The sequence below is a fragment of the Alosa sapidissima genome, chromosome 11 (genome assembly GCF_018492685.1).
Source record: "Alosa sapidissima isolate fAloSap1 chromosome 11, fAloSap1.pri, whole genome shotgun sequence".
NCBI lineage: Eukaryota > Metazoa > Chordata > Actinopteri > Clupeiformes > Clupeidae > Alosa > Alosa sapidissima.
Window position 1 is genome coordinate 38,071,122 of NC_055967.1, and position 18,520 is coordinate 38,089,641.

Below are 18,520 nucleotides of genomic sequence, written 5' to 3' on the forward strand. Positions count from 1 at the left end.
GCATGAACATGGGGCAGCTACAGCGCTACACTCTTGGGGCATGAACATGGGGGCTCTGTGACCTTGGGAAACAGAGATCTATGTGAAAAACCCCCGGACTTCTCGTTTAAGCTGTTTTCTAGTAGACCTGTAGTCCTGTTATATTCTCATGCATTTAACTCTTGCCCACAGTTGTCTCCAAATTGGTCAACAAAGGCTACCAGCCTCACCTGGAGGACTTCCTTCTGCGCATCAACTTCAACGACTATTACAAGGACTCCTGAGATCTACTCCCGACTATTACAAGGACTCCTGAGATCTACTCCTGACTATTACAGATCTAGACTATTACAGATCTACTCCCGACTATTACAAGGACTCCTGAGCAACACGGTCAAGCCTGTTTGTGTGTGGCATGAGGTGCATGTCTGCTAGATTGATATGCACTTATACGGTGAGCTTCTGTTGTCCATCTAGAACCACAGGATTCAGCCTGTGCAGCTGTGCGTGTACCATGCCTCTATGCGCTTATCTATGGCCGTCCTAGAGAGACAACACAAGCAGGCACTTTATCTAAGTACTGCGTGTGATTGGTACATATATGCTGGCGTCCACACTTGCCTTTGAGGTTTTGCATATGTGTGCAACGGATCTACTGTATCGATCCTCTCATGCTAAATATGCTGTGGTGGAAGCTAGCATTTCTCAGCTATAAGCATTGTGGCCAACAGACAGCCTAAGTCCACCTCTGGTATATGTTGAGGTTGGAAAGCTGATAGGCAGCTCTGTGTTGTGTTTCGTGTGGTGTGCCGACCTCCATCCACCAAGTGAAGCTTATAAAGCACTTCCTTATCTGTTATCTCTTCAAGTACAGGGGCCAAATGACTTCCCCTGCCCCCCCCCCCAACCTCAGGTGTGCCTGACCTCTTAAGCTCAGTGTAAAATGCACATTTTGTGAATTGTGTAATAAATACCTAATTTTCAATTCTTGTGATGTTTTTTTCTGAAAAAAAAAAAAAATTAAGAAGGAAATATGTCAAGCATACCAGCATGTCCGATAAAAAGAGAATGCCCAAACTTTGAGGAGTTAAAAAATACCACATACATTTATTAAAGAGGACATATTAATGTTTGCATTTATACACTCTCTTAGAAAAGCCACTCCCCGAACCGCGAGTAAAAGCCTTGCAGGAAGCGGATTCCGTAGAACTTGTTCTGACCACCTAGCTCTGAGAGGCACTCAGATGCCTTGTATCCCTTTACTTTAGATGTCTACTGTCTGCTCGTCCCTCAGTCCATTTCTCCTCACAGAGCATTAAGCTAGAGCATGGAGCTTTAAACACATAGCAGACATAACAAAATCACACTGTTTGGGTTCCTCTGAAGGGCCACAGGAGGGGCTGTGACAAGTTGTTTTAAAAGAAACCGAGGCAACCGACCACTTTGTTTGTACAACAATCAACTGGCTTGTCACCTGTCTGTGTTTGTGTGTACACAAGCTAGCTAGAGGCCTGGATCTGTGGAGAGGGAAATGAAAAGCCCTTGAGGAAAATGAACAGGTGACCACTGAAGAAAATTACTTTCCTTTTTTGCTACAGTGCAACCAAATTTGCCTTTTGTTCAGTTTCCTTCCACAGTTCTAGATCAAATACATTTCCACACACAGGAGGAATACATTAGGAGAGTGGAGTACCACTTCAAAAGAAAAAGGAAGGCCTACTGCACATACTTGGAGCCATTCGCTTCAGGGCATAACGTTAGTTGGAATTAGAGGTCTGCACTCCCGCGGTAGAGCCGCGGGTCCCGACGCAAAAGAGTGCGGCGCGGGACAACTTTTGAAAGCTCTTTGCGGGAGCGGGCGGGATGAGAGAGGTGTGTTCGCGGGTGCGGGACAAACCGATGATTCACTGCACTCCCGAAAATGAATATGTGCATAAAATTAAATATGGAAATGATTAAAGTAGTGTTCATAACTATAGTTCAGCTGGATGTTCTGTTAGGCAGCATTAAAAAACGGGGTTTAAGCATAACTGACGGATAGCAGGCCTATAGCCTATATTGTCGTTTTACGTGGGTTCAATTTGTTCCTGCTGCTCATTGCCAACTCGAAATCGAAAGCATGACAGAGGAAGAGGGCACCAGACTAGGCCTACTTCAGTTGTTAGCCTACATTCAGAACCAAGAAACTGACATCTGGAGTCTTTCTCAGGTGTGTGTGCTCCTTTCGTGAGACAGAAAGAAAAACTGAATAGGCTATTCCTCCTGCATGCGGGCTTTAGCGGGCGGGAGCGGGACTAAAAATGACACATTAATGCGGGAGCGGGCAGGCGCGGGACTGGGAAATCAGTCCCGCGCAGACCTCTAGTTGGAATATACTGTCAATGTGTTGATGTAGCTGTCAAGTCACACTTCAAATCCAGACTGTGTTTGTCAACATAGTCTCAGATGGTTTACATTTTTTATGGAAACTTGACCCTGTAGCCTGATACATGAGTGCTGTGAAATGCTTTAGTTCGTATGCAGAACATCAATCTGTTTATAGTGTTTTGTAAACCCAGACACAGGATTCCTCTGACTAGTTCAGGGATAGCCAATTCTGAAGATAGTTTGTGAGAGTGGTGCGGTAGCAGAAAGGAGCCTTTTAGAAATGAATCGATTGCAGTGCTGTGTCCTGATACCGTGTCATTGTAGTATCAGAACAGCGCTGTAAGATGACACTCAAGTTAAGACGGCCTTGATATTTTTAGAGAAAATACATGCACATTCTATTGGCATTCTTTTGGTCCCACAACAACTTTGCCATCTTTCCTATGACCAACCATACTTCAAATAAGGACATCTTTTAACCAACCTGTTTGTTTTATACAGATGTCAAACCCTATCTAGGTTTGAGGTGAGTTAGTTTACCCCATGAACAAGATGTAGAGGACCCCACGCTCATCACACCAAAACAATAAAAGCACACACACACACACACTGTTGTAGTGGAACATCATTTGAAAACAATAAGACAAATCTTGAATCTTCATTCGGTGAGGAAATAACCTCTTCATGTCACCCTACAATCTACTTTCTCAATACAACATCAGAGATTAGTGCAAGCTGCTGTCGCCAAGCCCCATGATGCAGAAGAACTCTGGGGAAGTGCAACTCTTACTCTGCAGGAATGATACATGTATTGACTCACATCTATTGAGAGGAAAGGGACCAACATACCATGAGCCAACATATTAGGCTATGACAGGCTTTAGCATACCACAGCTGCTAGCCTCAGCTGGGGTCAGCCGCATATGAGCATGTAAACCTGCTGGGGTCAGCCGCATATGAGCATGTAAACCTGTGAGAGGTGGGAAAGACGTCCTTCTTCGTTCGTTAAGTACATCATTAATAACGACACCCCCAGTTGAAAGAGAAGTAACCCAAATTAGGTAAAACAGAAAAGTCCCTTTGTATCAGAATCTCAATGGAGCAAATTGTTAGCAAGAGGTGTAATGGACAGAGGGTTGAGATCATGGGGGAGGGAGGGAGGGAGGGGGGGGGGGGGGGGTTGGGTGAAGGCCCGGCCTTCAGGCTTCGGACTCCAGGTCCTCCTCTCCCCCACCGTTAGATGTGTCACCACTCTCGCTCTCCAACAGGAGGAACTTGCCGTCGTTGGTCAGTGGCATGGACTTCATCAGCTGGGCCAGTGCCTCTGGGTCCTGTGTGGAGAGATGGACATAGAGAAAGTAAGCTAAAGCAATCTAATCAAATAGAAGTCATATGGTTGGTTGGCCGCACTATGGAATCCTGGGATTTAATCAATTTTTCCACTTTTGGCTGTTCTCCACATTGTCTTATGATGCATTGTTTAAATGTCAGGTAGTACTTTTGCTACACCACCACCGAAAAGACTGGAACATTTCACGCAGGGAAATTTCTGGACAAAACAATATGAGTGCAGTGCAGAGGAAGACTCAATGAGCTGTGTAGAAAGTTCCAGTGCAGTAAACTTATAGAAGACACTGTCCCATTCACAATGAGTTGTGTAGAAAGTTCCAGTGCTGTAAACTTATGAAAGTGTGTCTGACAGACAGTTACCTTCTTTGCCTCAATAATCTCCTTCCCCAGGCTTATTGTGTAGCATATCTGTGGAAGAAAAAGTAGTGAAATGAGAAGAGCTCAAGGTCTTCATATTCTAAGAGCACAACACAATAATATTGTTATTCATTCGGTTCACATTAACTCCAGTTTATAATAGCTCAAATGGATGTCCTGCTTTTGAAGACAGCTGGAAAAGTGCGTGTGTGACGTAATGGTGGTATTTTCGGTGCGGCGTGAACATTTACTTTTTCTCCCTCGGTGTGGCTCTCGAACACAAACGCGCTGAACGAGGGCGAGCCCTCCTCCTCCCCCTCGCTCCAGTCTCGGCACTCCACCACAAAGCCCATGAGCCGCCCGTTCTCCTGGTGGGCCGCAAACTGGGTCACGTCCCCGAGCTGGAACTGAGAGAGGACAGGAGGGAGGGGGGGGCAGACTCGTTTAGACTGGACACCCTGGCACCAGGCACACTAACAGCCACCAGAGGAAAAGAACAGGGAGAGGTGTTCACAACTCGCATCACTTACACTGATCCTGGTAACCTGTGTCTGCGGGTCTATCAGCCTGCCAAAAGAGATCAGAGTCACATAAGCCCAGTGTCCTAACCTGATGAGGGACTCTTTTTTTTTACCGCTAGCCAACTTTTTTACACACACTGATTACTATTTGATATTACCATTTCACTCTGTTAAGTGGAGCTGGTCTAAAGAATTTCCTTACAGATAAATTAGGTTGCATCCTTATCAAGTACATGACCATAAACTTGAAACTTCCACAAGTTGTGGAAAGTGTTCTCTTAAGGCTGAACAAGATAGAAATTGAGTGGGTATGGGGACAGGAGGTCATTAAGAGGAGAACATTGTGTTTCTCTGTTGGTCCATTAACTGTTGCTTCGAGGAGCTTTGGTTTGTCTGGGGAAAGTCTTTTGTTAAGTTTGAAAGTCTAATGATGTCTAATGTTCTCATCCTTCTTCAAAACTACCCCTGTATGCAGCACATTGCTCAAAGATTATTATTTACAAGACATCTCACTGCTACTGAATAAAGATTATTATTTACAAGACATCTCACTGCTACTGAATAAAGATTCCTTCAGGACATCTCACTGCAAGACGTCACTGCTACTGAAGAAAGATTATTATTTACAAGACATCTCACTGCTACTGAATAAAGATTCCTTCAGGACATCTCACTGCAAGACGTCACTGCTACTGAAGAAAGATTATTATTTACAAGACATCTCACTGCTACTGAATAAAGATTCCTTCAAGACATCTCACTGCAAGACGTCTCACAGCTACTGAATACAGATTCCTTCTTTCCAGCTCACCTTAAACTGTTGCTGGTGACCATCAGATGGGACTCAGAGGTCTTGAAGATGTTGTGGATGGCACGGGCAGCCAGCACCTGCCTCATGGCCTCATAGATCACTTCCTGTGTGTGGCCCGAGCGCACAGCCATGGAGCCCAGAAACCTCACGGCGAAAACCTGCTGCAGCAGCGAGTCTGGCAGAAGGCAGATAAGAGGACATCAGTGACCTCCAGTGTCTAGCAGCTGGACACCGGAGAGTAAGCTATGATGTGGTTAAAGGAACTAAGCCCTGTAAATACACACACACCTTTTACAAGTTCAATATGCCACAATATGTTTTGTATAAAACTGCATGTTAAATGTATGCACAGTACCATCAGAGTCAGAAGAGGAGTCCTCTTCTGTTTCACCAAAGGGGTTGGTCCGTCTGAGATAGAGGAAAAAACAGGGAAACTGAAAATGAAAACACTAAATGGAACAAATGAGTACTAACCCTAACTGAACAAATGAGTACTAACCCTAACTGAACAAATGAGTACTAACCCTAACCCTAACTGAACAAATGAATACTAACCCTAACCCTAACTGAACAAATGAATACTAACCCTAACTGAACAAATGAATACTAACCCTAACTGAACAAATGAGTACTAACCCTAACCCTAACTGAACAAATGAATACTAACCCTAACCCTAACTGAACAAATGAATACTAACCCTAACTGAACAAATGAGTACTAACCCTAACTGAACAAATGAGTACAAACAATGCAGCGTGACACCAATCACTGCCATCTGAGCCAATGACACGGAAATGTTTTGGTGAACAAACTTGACTGCAAGGCTGAATGTATTGAAAATTCTTGACACTATTGGCCACACAGAGATCTGCAGGAAGAGCTGGAGACACACACACACACACACACACACACACAGCTTCCCTCACCTTCCCCCTGCTCGGTTCTGGTCCTGAAACTCCGAGGCGGGAAGCATGATGTCAAACTGAATCGGCGTTCCCGGGGCTATCAAGTCGTCTGGCTCAGGAGCAACTGTGGGCTTCTGGGAGGCTGCCGCAGTGACCACCACCCCACCAGGCTTCGCCCTGAACAGGCAACACACACATGGACAAACAACGAGAGGGAGGAAAGAGAATGATATGAGCAGGAAGAAGAAAGACCCTCATTCACACAGTCCCCCGTCCTGCACAGTATGAAAGACCCTCATTCACACAGTCCCCCGTCCTGCACAGTATGAAAGACCCTCATTCACACAGTCCCCCGTCCTGCACAGTATGAAAGACCCTCATTCACACAGTCCCCCGTCCTGCACAGTATGAAAGACCCTCATTCACACAGTCCCCCGTCCTGCACAGTAAGAAAGACCCTTATTCACACAGTCCCCCGTCGTGCACAGTATGAAAGACCCTCATTCACACAGTCCCCCGTCGTGCACAGTATGAAAAACAAGGCAAGCATTTTCTCATGTTCTGCATGACTCTGAAGACTGACCTGTCGGGGTTGGGCGACCCCTCCTGTCTCCTCTCGAAGCTGGTGATGGGTGTGACGGCCTGGATGGCGGTCTGGTTGAGCCTGATGGCCACAGCCTGGACACAGAGGGGTCAGAGGTCAGGCTGATCTACTCTCCCCAGTGGCCACACAACACCACGGGCACCACGGGCACTGCACTGACCACACAACACATGGGCACTGACCACACAACACATGGGCACTGCACTGACCACACAACACATGGGCACTGCACTGACCACACAACACATGGGCACTGACCACACAACACATGGGCACTGCACTGACCACACAACACATGGGCACTGACCACACAACACATGGGCACTGCACTGACCACACAACACATGGGCACTGCACTGACCACACAACACATGGGCACTGCACTGACCACACAACACATGGGCACTGCCCACACAACACCATGGGCACTGCACTGACCACACAACACATGGGCACTGCACTGACCACACAACACATGGGCACTGCCCACACAACACCATGGGCACTGCACTGACCACACAACACATGGGCACTGCACTGACCACACAACACATGGGCACTGACCACACAACACCACGGGCACTGACCACACAACACCACGGGCACTGCACTGACCACACAACACATGGGCACTGCACTGACCACACAACACATGGCCACTGCACTGACCACACAACACATGGCCACTGCCCACACAACACATGGGCACTGCACTGACCACACAACACATGGGCACTGCCCACACAACACATGGGCACTGCACTGACCACACAACACATGGGCACTGCCCTGACCACACAACACATGGGCACTGCCCACACAACACATGGGCACTGCACTGACCACACAACACATGGGCACTGACCACACAACACATGGGCACTGCCCACACAACACCACGGGCACTGCACTGACCACACAACACATGGGCACTGCACTGACCACACAACACATGGGCACTGACCACACATCACATGGGCACTGCACTGACCACACAACACATGGGCACTGCACTGACCACACAACACATGGGCACTGCACTGACCACACAACACATGGGCACTGCCCACACAACACCACGGGCACTGCACTGACCACACAACACATGGGCACTGCACTGACCACACAACACATGGGCACTGACCACACAACACCACGGGCACTGACCACACAACACATGGGCACTGCCCACACAACACCACGGGCACTGCACTGACCACACAACACATGGGCACTGCACTGACCACACAACACATGGCCACTGCACTGACCACACAACACATGGGCACTGCCCACACAACACATGGGCACTGCACTGACCACACAACACATGGGCACTGCCCACACAACACATGGGCACTGCACTGACCACACAACACATGGGCACTGCACTGACCACACAACACATGGGCACTGCCCTGACCACACAACACATGGGCACTGCCCACACAACACATGGGCACTGCACTGACCACACAACACATGGGCACTGACCACACAACACATGGGCACTGCACTGACCACACAACACATGGGCACTGCCCACACAACACATGGGCACTGACCACACAACACCATGGGCACTGCACTGACCACACAACACATGGGCACTGCACTGACCACACAACACATGGGCAATGCCCACACAACACCACGGGCACTGCACTGACCACACAACACATGGGCACTGCACTGACCACACAACCCATGGGCACTGACCACACAACACCACAGGCACTGACCACACAACACATGGGCACTGACCACACAACACCATGGGCACTGCACTGACCACACAACACATGGGCACTGCACTGACCACACAACACATGGGCACTGCACTGACCACACAACACATGGGCACTGCCCACACAACACATGGGCACTGCACTGACCACACAACACATGGGCACTGACCACACAACACCACGGGCACTGCTCACACAACACATGGGCACTGCACTGACCACACAACACATGGGCACTGACCACACAACACCACGGGCACTGCCCACACAACACATGGGCACTGCACTGACCACACAACACCACGGGCACTACACTGACCACACAACACCACGGGCACTGCACTGACCACACAACACATGGGCACTGACCACACAACACATGGGCAATGACCACACAACACCACGGGCACTGCACTGACCACACAACACATGGGCACTGCACTGACCACACAACACATGGGCACTGACCACACAACACCACAGGCACTGACCACACAACACCACGGGCACTGCACTGACCACACAACACATGAGCACTGACCACACAACACCACAGGCACTGACCACACAACACCACGGGCACTGCACTGACCACACAACACATGAGCACTGACCACACAACACATGGGCACTGCACTGACCACACAACAAATGGGCACTGCATTGACCACACAACACATGGGCACTGCCCACACAACACATGGGCACTGCACTGACCACACAACACATGGGCACTGCACTGACCACACAACACATGGGCACTGACCACACAACACCACGGGCACTGCACTGACCACACAACACATGGGCACTGCACTGACCACACAACACATGGGCACTGACCACACAACACCACGGGCACTGCCCACACAACACATGGGCACTGCACTGACCACACAACACCACGGGCACTACACTGACCACACAACACCACGGGCACTGCCCACACAACACATGGGCACTGACCACACAACACATGGGCACTGCACTGACCACACAACACCACGGGCACTGCACTGACCACACAACACATGGGCACTGACCACACAACACATGGGCACTGACCACACAACACCACGGGCACTGCACTGCCCACACAACACATGGGCACTGGCACGGTCACTGCACTGACTCAGCCCCAAACTTAACAACGGTGGTGTAGTCACTTTCTTATCATCATCAGTTTTGGAGATGGTTGTCACTGGACTGCAAAGTGCAGATCTGTCAACAGTCCCTTAGTGACGTGTTCTGCCTTGCTGTTTTGGATCTCATATATAAACACACAAATATGTAGTTTACACTTCTGGTGCAAGTCTACATGCTCTAGTTCATGTGCTGTTTACTTAAAAACTAAAAATAGCCAATTGCAGTAATGCATTCATCATTACGGGGTTCCAGACAATGTTGTCTGATAAAGTAGTAATTTCAACCCAGACAGACAGACACACATACACACACACACACCTTATCTAGCAAGAATGTTCAATGTTCTCTAGTTTTGCACTGTTAGTCTGTTCTCTCCTTGTAATTATGGGTGTGTTCATATGCATGGGTTCATCTGAGGCAGTATGTGTGTGTGTGTGTGTGTGTGTGTGTGTGTGTGTAATGCCGTATTTGTGTGTGTGCGTGTGTGTGTGAGTGTATGTGTGTGTGTGCAAAGGAGAGTGATAGAGAGAGAGAGAAGTAGGGTGGAGGTATAATCAGCTTCCTCTCCCACTGATAGGCGGGCTTGTGTGAGGGATAAGCTTCTCCCCGGGCTATAAAGAGGCTCTCCTCCGGAGCCAGCGCAGCTCTGCTCTGACCCCCTCTACACCAGCTAGCCACGACGGCAGGGGCCTGCGCTGACCACACAACACATGGGCACTGCCCACACAACACATGGGCACTGCACTGACCACACAACACATGGGCACTGACCACACAACACCACGGGCACTGCTCACACAACACATGGGCACTGCACTGACCACACAACACATGGGCACTGACCACACAACACCACGGGCACTGCCCACACAACACATGGGCACTGCACTGACCACACAACACCACGGGCACTACACTGACCACACAACACCACGGGCACTGCACTGACCACACAACACATGGGCACTGACCACACAACACATGGGCAATGACCACACAACACCACGGGCACTGCACTGACCACACAACACATGGGCACTGCACTGACCACACAACACATGGGCACTGACCACACAACACCACAGGCACTGACCACACAACACCACGGGCACTGCACTGACCACACAACACATGAGCACTGACCACACAACACCACAGGCACTGACCACACAACACCACGGGCACTGCACTGACCACACAACACATGAGCACTGACCACACAACACATGGGCACTGCACTGACCACACAACAAATGGGCACTGCATTGACCACACAACACATGGGCACTGCCCACACAACACATGGGCACTGCACTGACCACACAACACATGGGCACTGCACTGACCACACAACACATGGGCACTGACCACACAACACCACGGGCACTGCACTGACCACACAACACATGGGCACTGCACTGACCACACAACACATGGGCACTGACCACACAACACCACGGGCACTGCCCACACAACACATGGGCACTGCACTGACCACACAACACCACGGGCACTACACTGACCACACAACACCACGGGCACTGCCCACACAACACATGGGCACTGACCACACAACACATGGGCACTGCACTGACCACACAACACCACGGGCACTGCACTGACCACACAACACATGGGCACTGACCACACAACACATGGGCACTGACCACACAACACCACGGGCACTGCACTGCCCACACAACACATGGGCACTGGCACGGTCACTGCACTGACTCAGCCCCAAACTTAACAACGGTGGTGTAGTCACTTTCTTATCATCATCAGTTTTGGAGATGGTTGTCACTGGACTGCAAAGTGCAGATCTGTCAACAGTCCCTTAGTGACGTGTTCTGCCTTGCTGTTTTGGATCTCATATATAAACACACAAATATGTAGTTTACACTTCTGGTGCAAGTCTACATGCTCTAGTTCATGTGCTGTTTACTTAAAAACTAAAAATAGCCAATTGCAGTAATGCATTCATCATTACGGGGTTCCAGACAATGTTGTCTGATAAAGTAGTAATTTCAACCCAGACAGACAGACACACATACACACACACACACCTTATCTAGCAAGAATGTTCAATGTTCTCTAGTTTTGCACTGTTAGTCTGTTCTCTCCTTGTAATTATGGGTGTGTTCATATGCATGGGTTCATCTGAGGCAGTATGTGTGTGTGTGTGTGTGTGTGTGTGTGTGTGTGTAATGCCGTATTTGTGTGTGTGCGTGTGTGTGTGAGTGTATGTGTGTGTGTGCAAAGGAGAGTGATAGAGAGAGAGAGAAGTAGGGTGGAGGTATAATCAGCTTCCTCTCCCACTGATAGGCGGGCTTGTGTGAGGGATAAGCTTCTCCCCGGGCTATAAAGAGGCTCTCCTCCGGAGCCAGCGCAGCTCTGCTCTGACCCCCTCTACACCAGCTAGCCACGACGGCAGGGGCCTGCGCTGACCCCCTCTACATCAGCTAGCCACGACGGCAGGGGCCTGCGCTGACCCCCTCTACATCTGCACATTAGTCAGCTAGCCACGACGGCGCTTCTGACCCCTCTACATCTGCACGTCAGTCAGCTAGCCACGACGGCAGGGGCCTGCGCTTCCACAAAGACTCCCGCTCAAGACGCCCTTGTCCCCCTGATTGAGTTGTTCACTGGGAGATGATGAAAGAGTTTCCTACTGTTTTCACTTAAGCAGAGGACTATGAAAGGTTATACTTTTATAATTAAAGCCCCGATTCACAATTGAAAAATGTGTTCTTGGTTACACTCACAATTTGCACTTACTTTTTAAACATCTGTAAATAATATGCACTTGGATTGTACATTTGTGGATGATTGCATATTACTATAAGATGTAGCTAGGCTTAGGTGTACGATTTGAGTAATTAATAACACTACTACTGTACTGCTTGTACACTACAAGTGTATTACACATTACTAAATCATATGTGCAAACCTATGTAGGCCTGCAGAGTTCTACTTTCTCTTTGCCTGTCTGCTTCAAATGTGGTGACTATTCCATATAGCGCCTGCAGCAAAACAATGAGCCATCTACAGCCTTGTCATTGACATCAGTTGGACCAGTTCAACCCAGTACACCAGTAGTTATTCTACAACTGATCTGTGGTTTGTGTGACTTCACTAGTGCAGGTGGAAGGACATCATAACGCATGTGTGTGTACTCCTGTCTGTGTGTGTGTACTCCTGTGTGTGTGTACTCCTGTGTGTGTGTGTGTGTACTCCTGTGTGTGTGTGTGTACTCCTGTGTGTGTGTGTACTCCTGTGTGTGTGTGTGTACTCCTGTGTGTGTGTGTGTGTGTACTCCTGTGTACTCCTGTGTGTGTGTGTACTCCTGTGTGTGTATTTGTACTCCTGTGTGTGTGTGTGTGTACTCCTGTGTGTGTGTGTGTGTGTACTCCTGTGTGTGTGTGTGTGTGTACACTCCTGTGTGTGTGTGTGTACTCCTGTGTGTGTGTGTGTACTCCTGTGTGTGTGTGTGTGTACTCCTGTGTGTGTGTGTACTCCTGTGTGTGTGTGTGTACTCCTGTGTGTATGTGTGTGTACTCCTGTGTGTGTGTGTGTGTGTACTCCTGTGTGTGTGTACTCCTGTGTGTGTGTGTACTCCTGTGTGTGTGTGTGTACTCCTGTGTACTCCTGTGTGTGTGTGTACTCCTGTGTGTGTGTGTGTGTACTCCTGTGTGTGTGTGTACTCCTGTGTACTCCTGTGTGTGTGTGTACTCCTGTGTGTGTGTGTACTCCTGTGTGTGTGTGTGTGTACTCCTGTGTGTGTGTGTGTACTCCTGTGTACTCCTGTGTGTGTGTGTGTGTACTCCTGTGTGTGTGTGTGTACTCCTGTGTGTGTGTGTACTCCTGTGTGTGTGCGTGTACTCCTGTGTGTGTGTGTACTCCTGTGTGTGTGTGTGTGTACTCCTGTGTGTGTGTGTGTACTCCTGTGTGTGTGTGTACTCCTGTGTGTGTGTGTGTGTACTCCTGTGTGTGTGTGTACTCCTGTGTACTCCTGTGTGTGTGTACTCCTGTGTGTGTACTCCTGTGTGTGTGTGTGTGTGTGTGTGTACTCCTATGTGTGTGTGTGTACTCCTGTGTGTGTGTGTACTCCTGTGTGTGTGTGTGTACTACTGTGTGTGTGTGTACTCCTGTGTGTGTGTGTGTACTCCTGTGTGTGTGTGTGTACTCCTGTGTACTCCTGTGTGTGTGTGTACTCCTGTGTGTGTGTGTGTGTACTCCTGTGTGTGTGTGTGTGTGTACTCCTGTGTGTGTGTGTGTACTCCTGTGTGTGTGTGTACTCCTGTGTGTGTGTGTGTACTCCTGTGTGTGTGTGTGTGTGTACTCCTGTGTGTGTGTGTGTACTCCTGTGTGTGTGTGTACTCCTGTGTGTGTGTGTGTGTGTGTACTCCTGTGTGTGTGTGTGTGTGTACTCCTGTGTGTGTGTGTACTCCTGTGTGTGTGTGTGTGTACTCCTGTGTGTGTGTGTGTGTACTCCTGTGTGTGTGTGTGTGTGTACTCCTGTGTGTGTGTGTGTGTGTACTCCTGTGTGTGTGTGTGTACTCCTGTGTGTATGTGTACTCCTGTGTGTGTGTGTGTACTCCTGTGTACTCCTGTGTGTGTGTGTACTCCTGTGTGTGTGTGTGTGTGTGTACTCCTGTGTGTGTGTGTGTACTCCTGTGTACTCCTGTGTGTGTGTGTACTCCTGTGTGTGTATGTGTGTACTCCTGTGTGTGTGTGTGTACTCCTGTGTACTCCTGTGTGTGTGTACTCCTGTGTGTGTGTGTGTACTCCTGTGTACTCCTGTGTGTGTGTACTCCTGTGTGTGTGTGTGTGTGTGTGTACTCCTGTGTGTGTGTGTACTCCTGTGTGTGTGTGTACTCCTGTGTGTGTGTGTGTACTCCTGTGTGTGTGTGTATGTACTCCTGTGTGTGTGTGTGTACTCCTGTGTACTCCTGTGTGTGTGTGTACTCCTGTGTGTGTGTGTACTCCTGTGTGTGTGTGTGTGTAATCCTGTGTGTGTGTGTGTACTCCTGTGTGTGTGTGTGTGTACTCCTGTGTGTGTGTGTACTCCTGTGTGTGTGTGTGTACTCCTGTGTGTGTGTGTGTGTGTGTGTGTACTCCTGTGTGTGTGTGTATGTACTCCTGTGTGTGTGTGTGTGTGTACTCCTGTGTGTGTGTGTACTCCTGTGTGTGTGTGTGTACTCCTGTGTGTGTGTGTACTCCTGTGTGTGTGTGTGTACTCCTGTGTGTGTACTCCTGTGTGTGTGTGTACTCCTGTGTGTGTACTCCTGTCTACTCCTGTGTGTGTGTGTACTCCTGTGTGTGTGTACTCCTGTGTGTGTACTCCTGTGTGTGTGTGTGTGTGTGTACTCCTGTGTGTGTGTGTGTGTACTCCTGTGTGTGTGTGTGTACTCCTGTGTACTCCTGTGTGTGTGTACTCCTGTGTGTGTGTACTCCTGTGTGTGTGTGTGTACTCCTGTGTGTGTGTGTGTACTCCTGTGTGTGTGTGTACTCCTGTGTGTGTGTGTGTGTACCAGAGGTGGGACCAAGTCACTGTTTGGCAAGTCACAAGTAAGTCCCAAGTCTTAGCAGTCAAGTCCAAGTCAAGTCCCAAGTAAATACAGAGAAGGGCAAGTCGAGTCCAAGTCCAAGTCACATCAAAGCCAAGTCGAGTCCAAGTCCAAGTCCCAATCTTTTTCAAGTCCTGAACAAGTCATCAGGTACTCTTCACTTAATAATGCCATTATTAGACTATCGATCATAATTTTAGCACTTCCATCTAATCCACAGTATTTTTTGTTTATAAATACAGATTAAAATATGTTCAATGTTTCTGTCTTGTAATCTTTTACGACATATGCATGCGCATACCTGTGTAATCTGTAAACGGATAGCTACATAACACTCAGCACAGCTGCAAATATATATGTAGGAGCCATTAATTACTTTCTCGTGATTAAGTTGATTTAATGACCCCTGCTGGTGACATGACCTTGTGGCCTTGGAAGGCCTTGGCACATAAGGAGTTAAATTGCACACCTGTGCCAATTAGTGGCATATAGGTAGAGAAAGGAGGAATCCTTGGGTAGTTGGTTTTGGAACTCGATGTTGGAACGCCAGCAGGCATATGGTTTTCAATTGTATTTGTATTTGTTACTTGTCAGTTTATTTATAGAGACGAACGAAACGAAATACTGGAATAAACGAACGAACAAACTATTGAAACCCCTGAGGCGTCCGAAGTGACTTACTGGAAGGCACTACAGCGTTGAAAACCTTCTGCTATTGGAAAGTTGAAACTGCATCGGAATATTTGGAAGTTACCTGCGTTTGGGAAGTTTGATTTACGGATTTACTCATAGGATACTTAGAAGATTGTGAGCTGCATTCCCTAAAGTTTGTGGATTATACACGTTTCCCGCTGGAAGGATTTGAGGATTTAACCTTTATCTTTGGACGTTTGTGAGTAAAACGCTGAATTGAGTGGGCCGCTGAGCTCATACAATGACTTAACGTGAGCCGCCGTGCTTACACCACAAACTGAATGGGCCTTTTCACTTGCGTTTATCTCCTCGTTGATGTGTTGACTTTGAAATATTGTCGATCTTTTGTGTGTTGAACTTTTGAGTTAATCTTTGAAAAATGTCCGCCGACGAAGAGCCTGTAGAGCAGGATTTGTCCGATGAAAAAGAACTGTTTAAGTTAATTGCAACACGTAGGGGGAAGCTTGGTGTTTTAACACGCAAACGAAATGAAATCAATAGTCTTATTGAAGCCGGACAGGACAAAGAAACTGTTAGGAAACAAATTAACTTGTTTGATGGATTTTTCGCTGAGTTTATTAGTTTACAAGCAACTGTACAACAATTAACTAAAGATGCATATGAAAAGGAGGCCGATAACTTAGACTGGTACCAACCCAAATATAACCTGTTCAAAAGCTTCTTAGAAGGTGTCATAAAATGGCTCGAGGTTGATCAAGATGATGACAAAGAAGAGGATCAGGACGATATTGTTAAGCCTCAAGATAGCGCATCTCAAACAGCGCACAGTGTCACGCATAGCTGCAAAGCAACAAGTGCTCTCAGTTGCGCGTCACGAGAATCTTTCGCTCATCTAAAGGCCGAAGCAGAATGTGCGGCTATTAGAGCAAAGGCGCAGGCTTTGGATGACAAAATTGACCTTGATATCGAAGAAGCAAATATCCTCGCAAAATTAAAAGCACGAAGAGAAAAAATGGTCATAGATTCCGAACTTGCTGCTGCAGAGGCAAAGGTTAGAATATTCAGAGAAGCTGAAGACCAACGTTCAGTGTCGGGCATATACAAATACGGTACACCAACGGAATATAACACCCCTGCAACAGTACAAAGACCAGTGAGATCGCAGAGAGAAGGATCAGCTCCTCGAACTGGACCTAGGCAAACTGTAGGTGCACAACAAAATGCAAATTTGAGCGTCTCAGTGCCAATAGGAAGCCAGATTCACCCAAATGGCAATGATACAAGCGTCACTGATCTATTAAAAAGACAAACTCAAATCACTGAGATGTTAGTGAAACAACAAACACTCTCTCTTCTGCCAGATAGAGAAATTCCCATATTCGATGGTGATGCTCTTCAATATAGGACTTTCATCAAAGCATTTGAGCAATGTGTTGAGAATAAAACTACAAATATGGATGACAGGCTATACTACTTCCAACAGTATACAAGGGACCAACCCAGAAGCCTTGTCAGTAGCTTTATGCATATGGATCCTACCGTCGCGTATAAGGAAGCTAAAAAGCAGCTAGAATACAGTTTTGGGAACAGCTATAAAATAGCATCTGCTTACATGAATAAAGCCTTGAACTGGCCAACCATCAAACCAGAAGATGGCAATGGGCTGCGATCTTATGCTCTCTTTTTACATAGCTGCTACAATACAATGCAAGACATTGATGGATTAAAAGAGCTTGAAAGTTCCACCAACTTAAGACTCATTGTGTCTAAACTTCCATTTAGGCTGCGAGATAGATGGCGAGCAAATGTGTGTAGCATGCAAGATAACAAACACAGAGCAACATTCAAGGACTTGATAGACTTTATTGAAAGACAGTCTAGAGCAATGCTAGATCCAATATTTGGTGACATCATCAACCCAACGGAGAGCAAAGTAGTGTCAAGATCTAAACCACAAAAAACATTCACCAAACCTAGTGGGAGGACCAGCTTTGCAACTACAGTTGCTCAGGCACCTGAAATAAAAAGGAACGAGTCACAATATGGACACAAACTGAATACAAATAAGTGTGCTCTTGAAAAGCCTTGCTTATTCTGTGAAAGAAATCACACATTTGGAAATTGTGAAAAGTTTAAGTCCAAACCAAACAGTGAGAAAATAGAATTCCTGAAAGTAAATGGGATGTGCTTTGGTTGTCTAACAAAGGGACATGTTAGCAAAACCTGCAAAAACAGAATGAAATGTGAAACATGTTCTCTGTCTCACCCAACCATCCTTCACATTCACACTGGCAAAGAAAAAGATGGAATTAAAGATGACTGCGTCGCAACTGGAAACAAACCACTGAGTAGTGCTATGGTATCTGTAAATGATGATGATCCAATAGGCGTCGGTAAATCGAAACAATGCACTCTTGCTATCGTCCCAGTGAAAGTAAAAGTCTCAAATTCAGACAAAGTCATAAATACTCATGCATTTCTGGATCCCGGTAGCTCAGCTACATTTT

At 47.5% G+C, this 18,520-nt stretch overlaps 2 protein-coding genes across 6 annotated transcripts in view; one reads left to right on the plus strand and one right to left on the minus strand.

The window, feature by feature from the left end:
• The window catches only part of tubgcp6 (tubulin, gamma complex associated protein 6), a 35,861-nt gene extending 34,897 nt beyond the window's left edge, over window positions 1-964 (plus strand). For both annotated transcript variants that reach the window (XM_042110429.1, XM_042110431.1), the window contains exon 26: window positions 172-964. In XM_042110429.1, the coding sequence (XP_041966363.1) occupies window positions 172-263 (92 nt within the window). In that variant the 3' untranslated portion in view covers window positions 264-964. The remainder of the gene's footprint in view (window positions 1-171) is intronic.
• Window positions 965-2,208: 1,244 nt separating this feature from the next.
• Window positions 2,209-18,520, minus strand: part of appl2 (adaptor protein, phosphotyrosine interaction, PH domain and leucine zipper containing 2) — a 45,509-nt gene continuing 29,197 nt past the window's right edge. For 2 of the 4 annotated variants that reach the window (XM_042110676.1, XM_042110674.1), the window contains exons 16-23: window positions 6,875-6,969; window positions 6,313-6,468; window positions 5,741-5,793; window positions 5,386-5,560; window positions 4,584-4,620; window positions 4,305-4,460; window positions 4,057-4,104; window positions 2,210-3,677 (exon numbers count right to left, since the gene is read on the minus strand). In XM_042110676.1, the coding sequence (XP_041966610.1) occupies window positions 3,546-3,677; window positions 4,057-4,104; window positions 4,305-4,460; window positions 4,584-4,620; window positions 5,386-5,560; window positions 5,741-5,793; window positions 6,313-6,468; window positions 6,875-6,969 (852 nt within the window). In that variant the 3' untranslated portion in view covers window positions 2,210-3,545. Of the gene's footprint in view, window positions 3,678-4,056; window positions 4,105-4,304; window positions 4,461-4,583; window positions 4,621-5,385; window positions 5,561-5,740; window positions 5,794-6,312; window positions 6,469-6,874; window positions 6,970-18,520 lie in introns of all 4 variants that reach the window. The other 2 variants (XR_006035170.1, XM_042110675.1) reach the window with 2 other exon arrangements.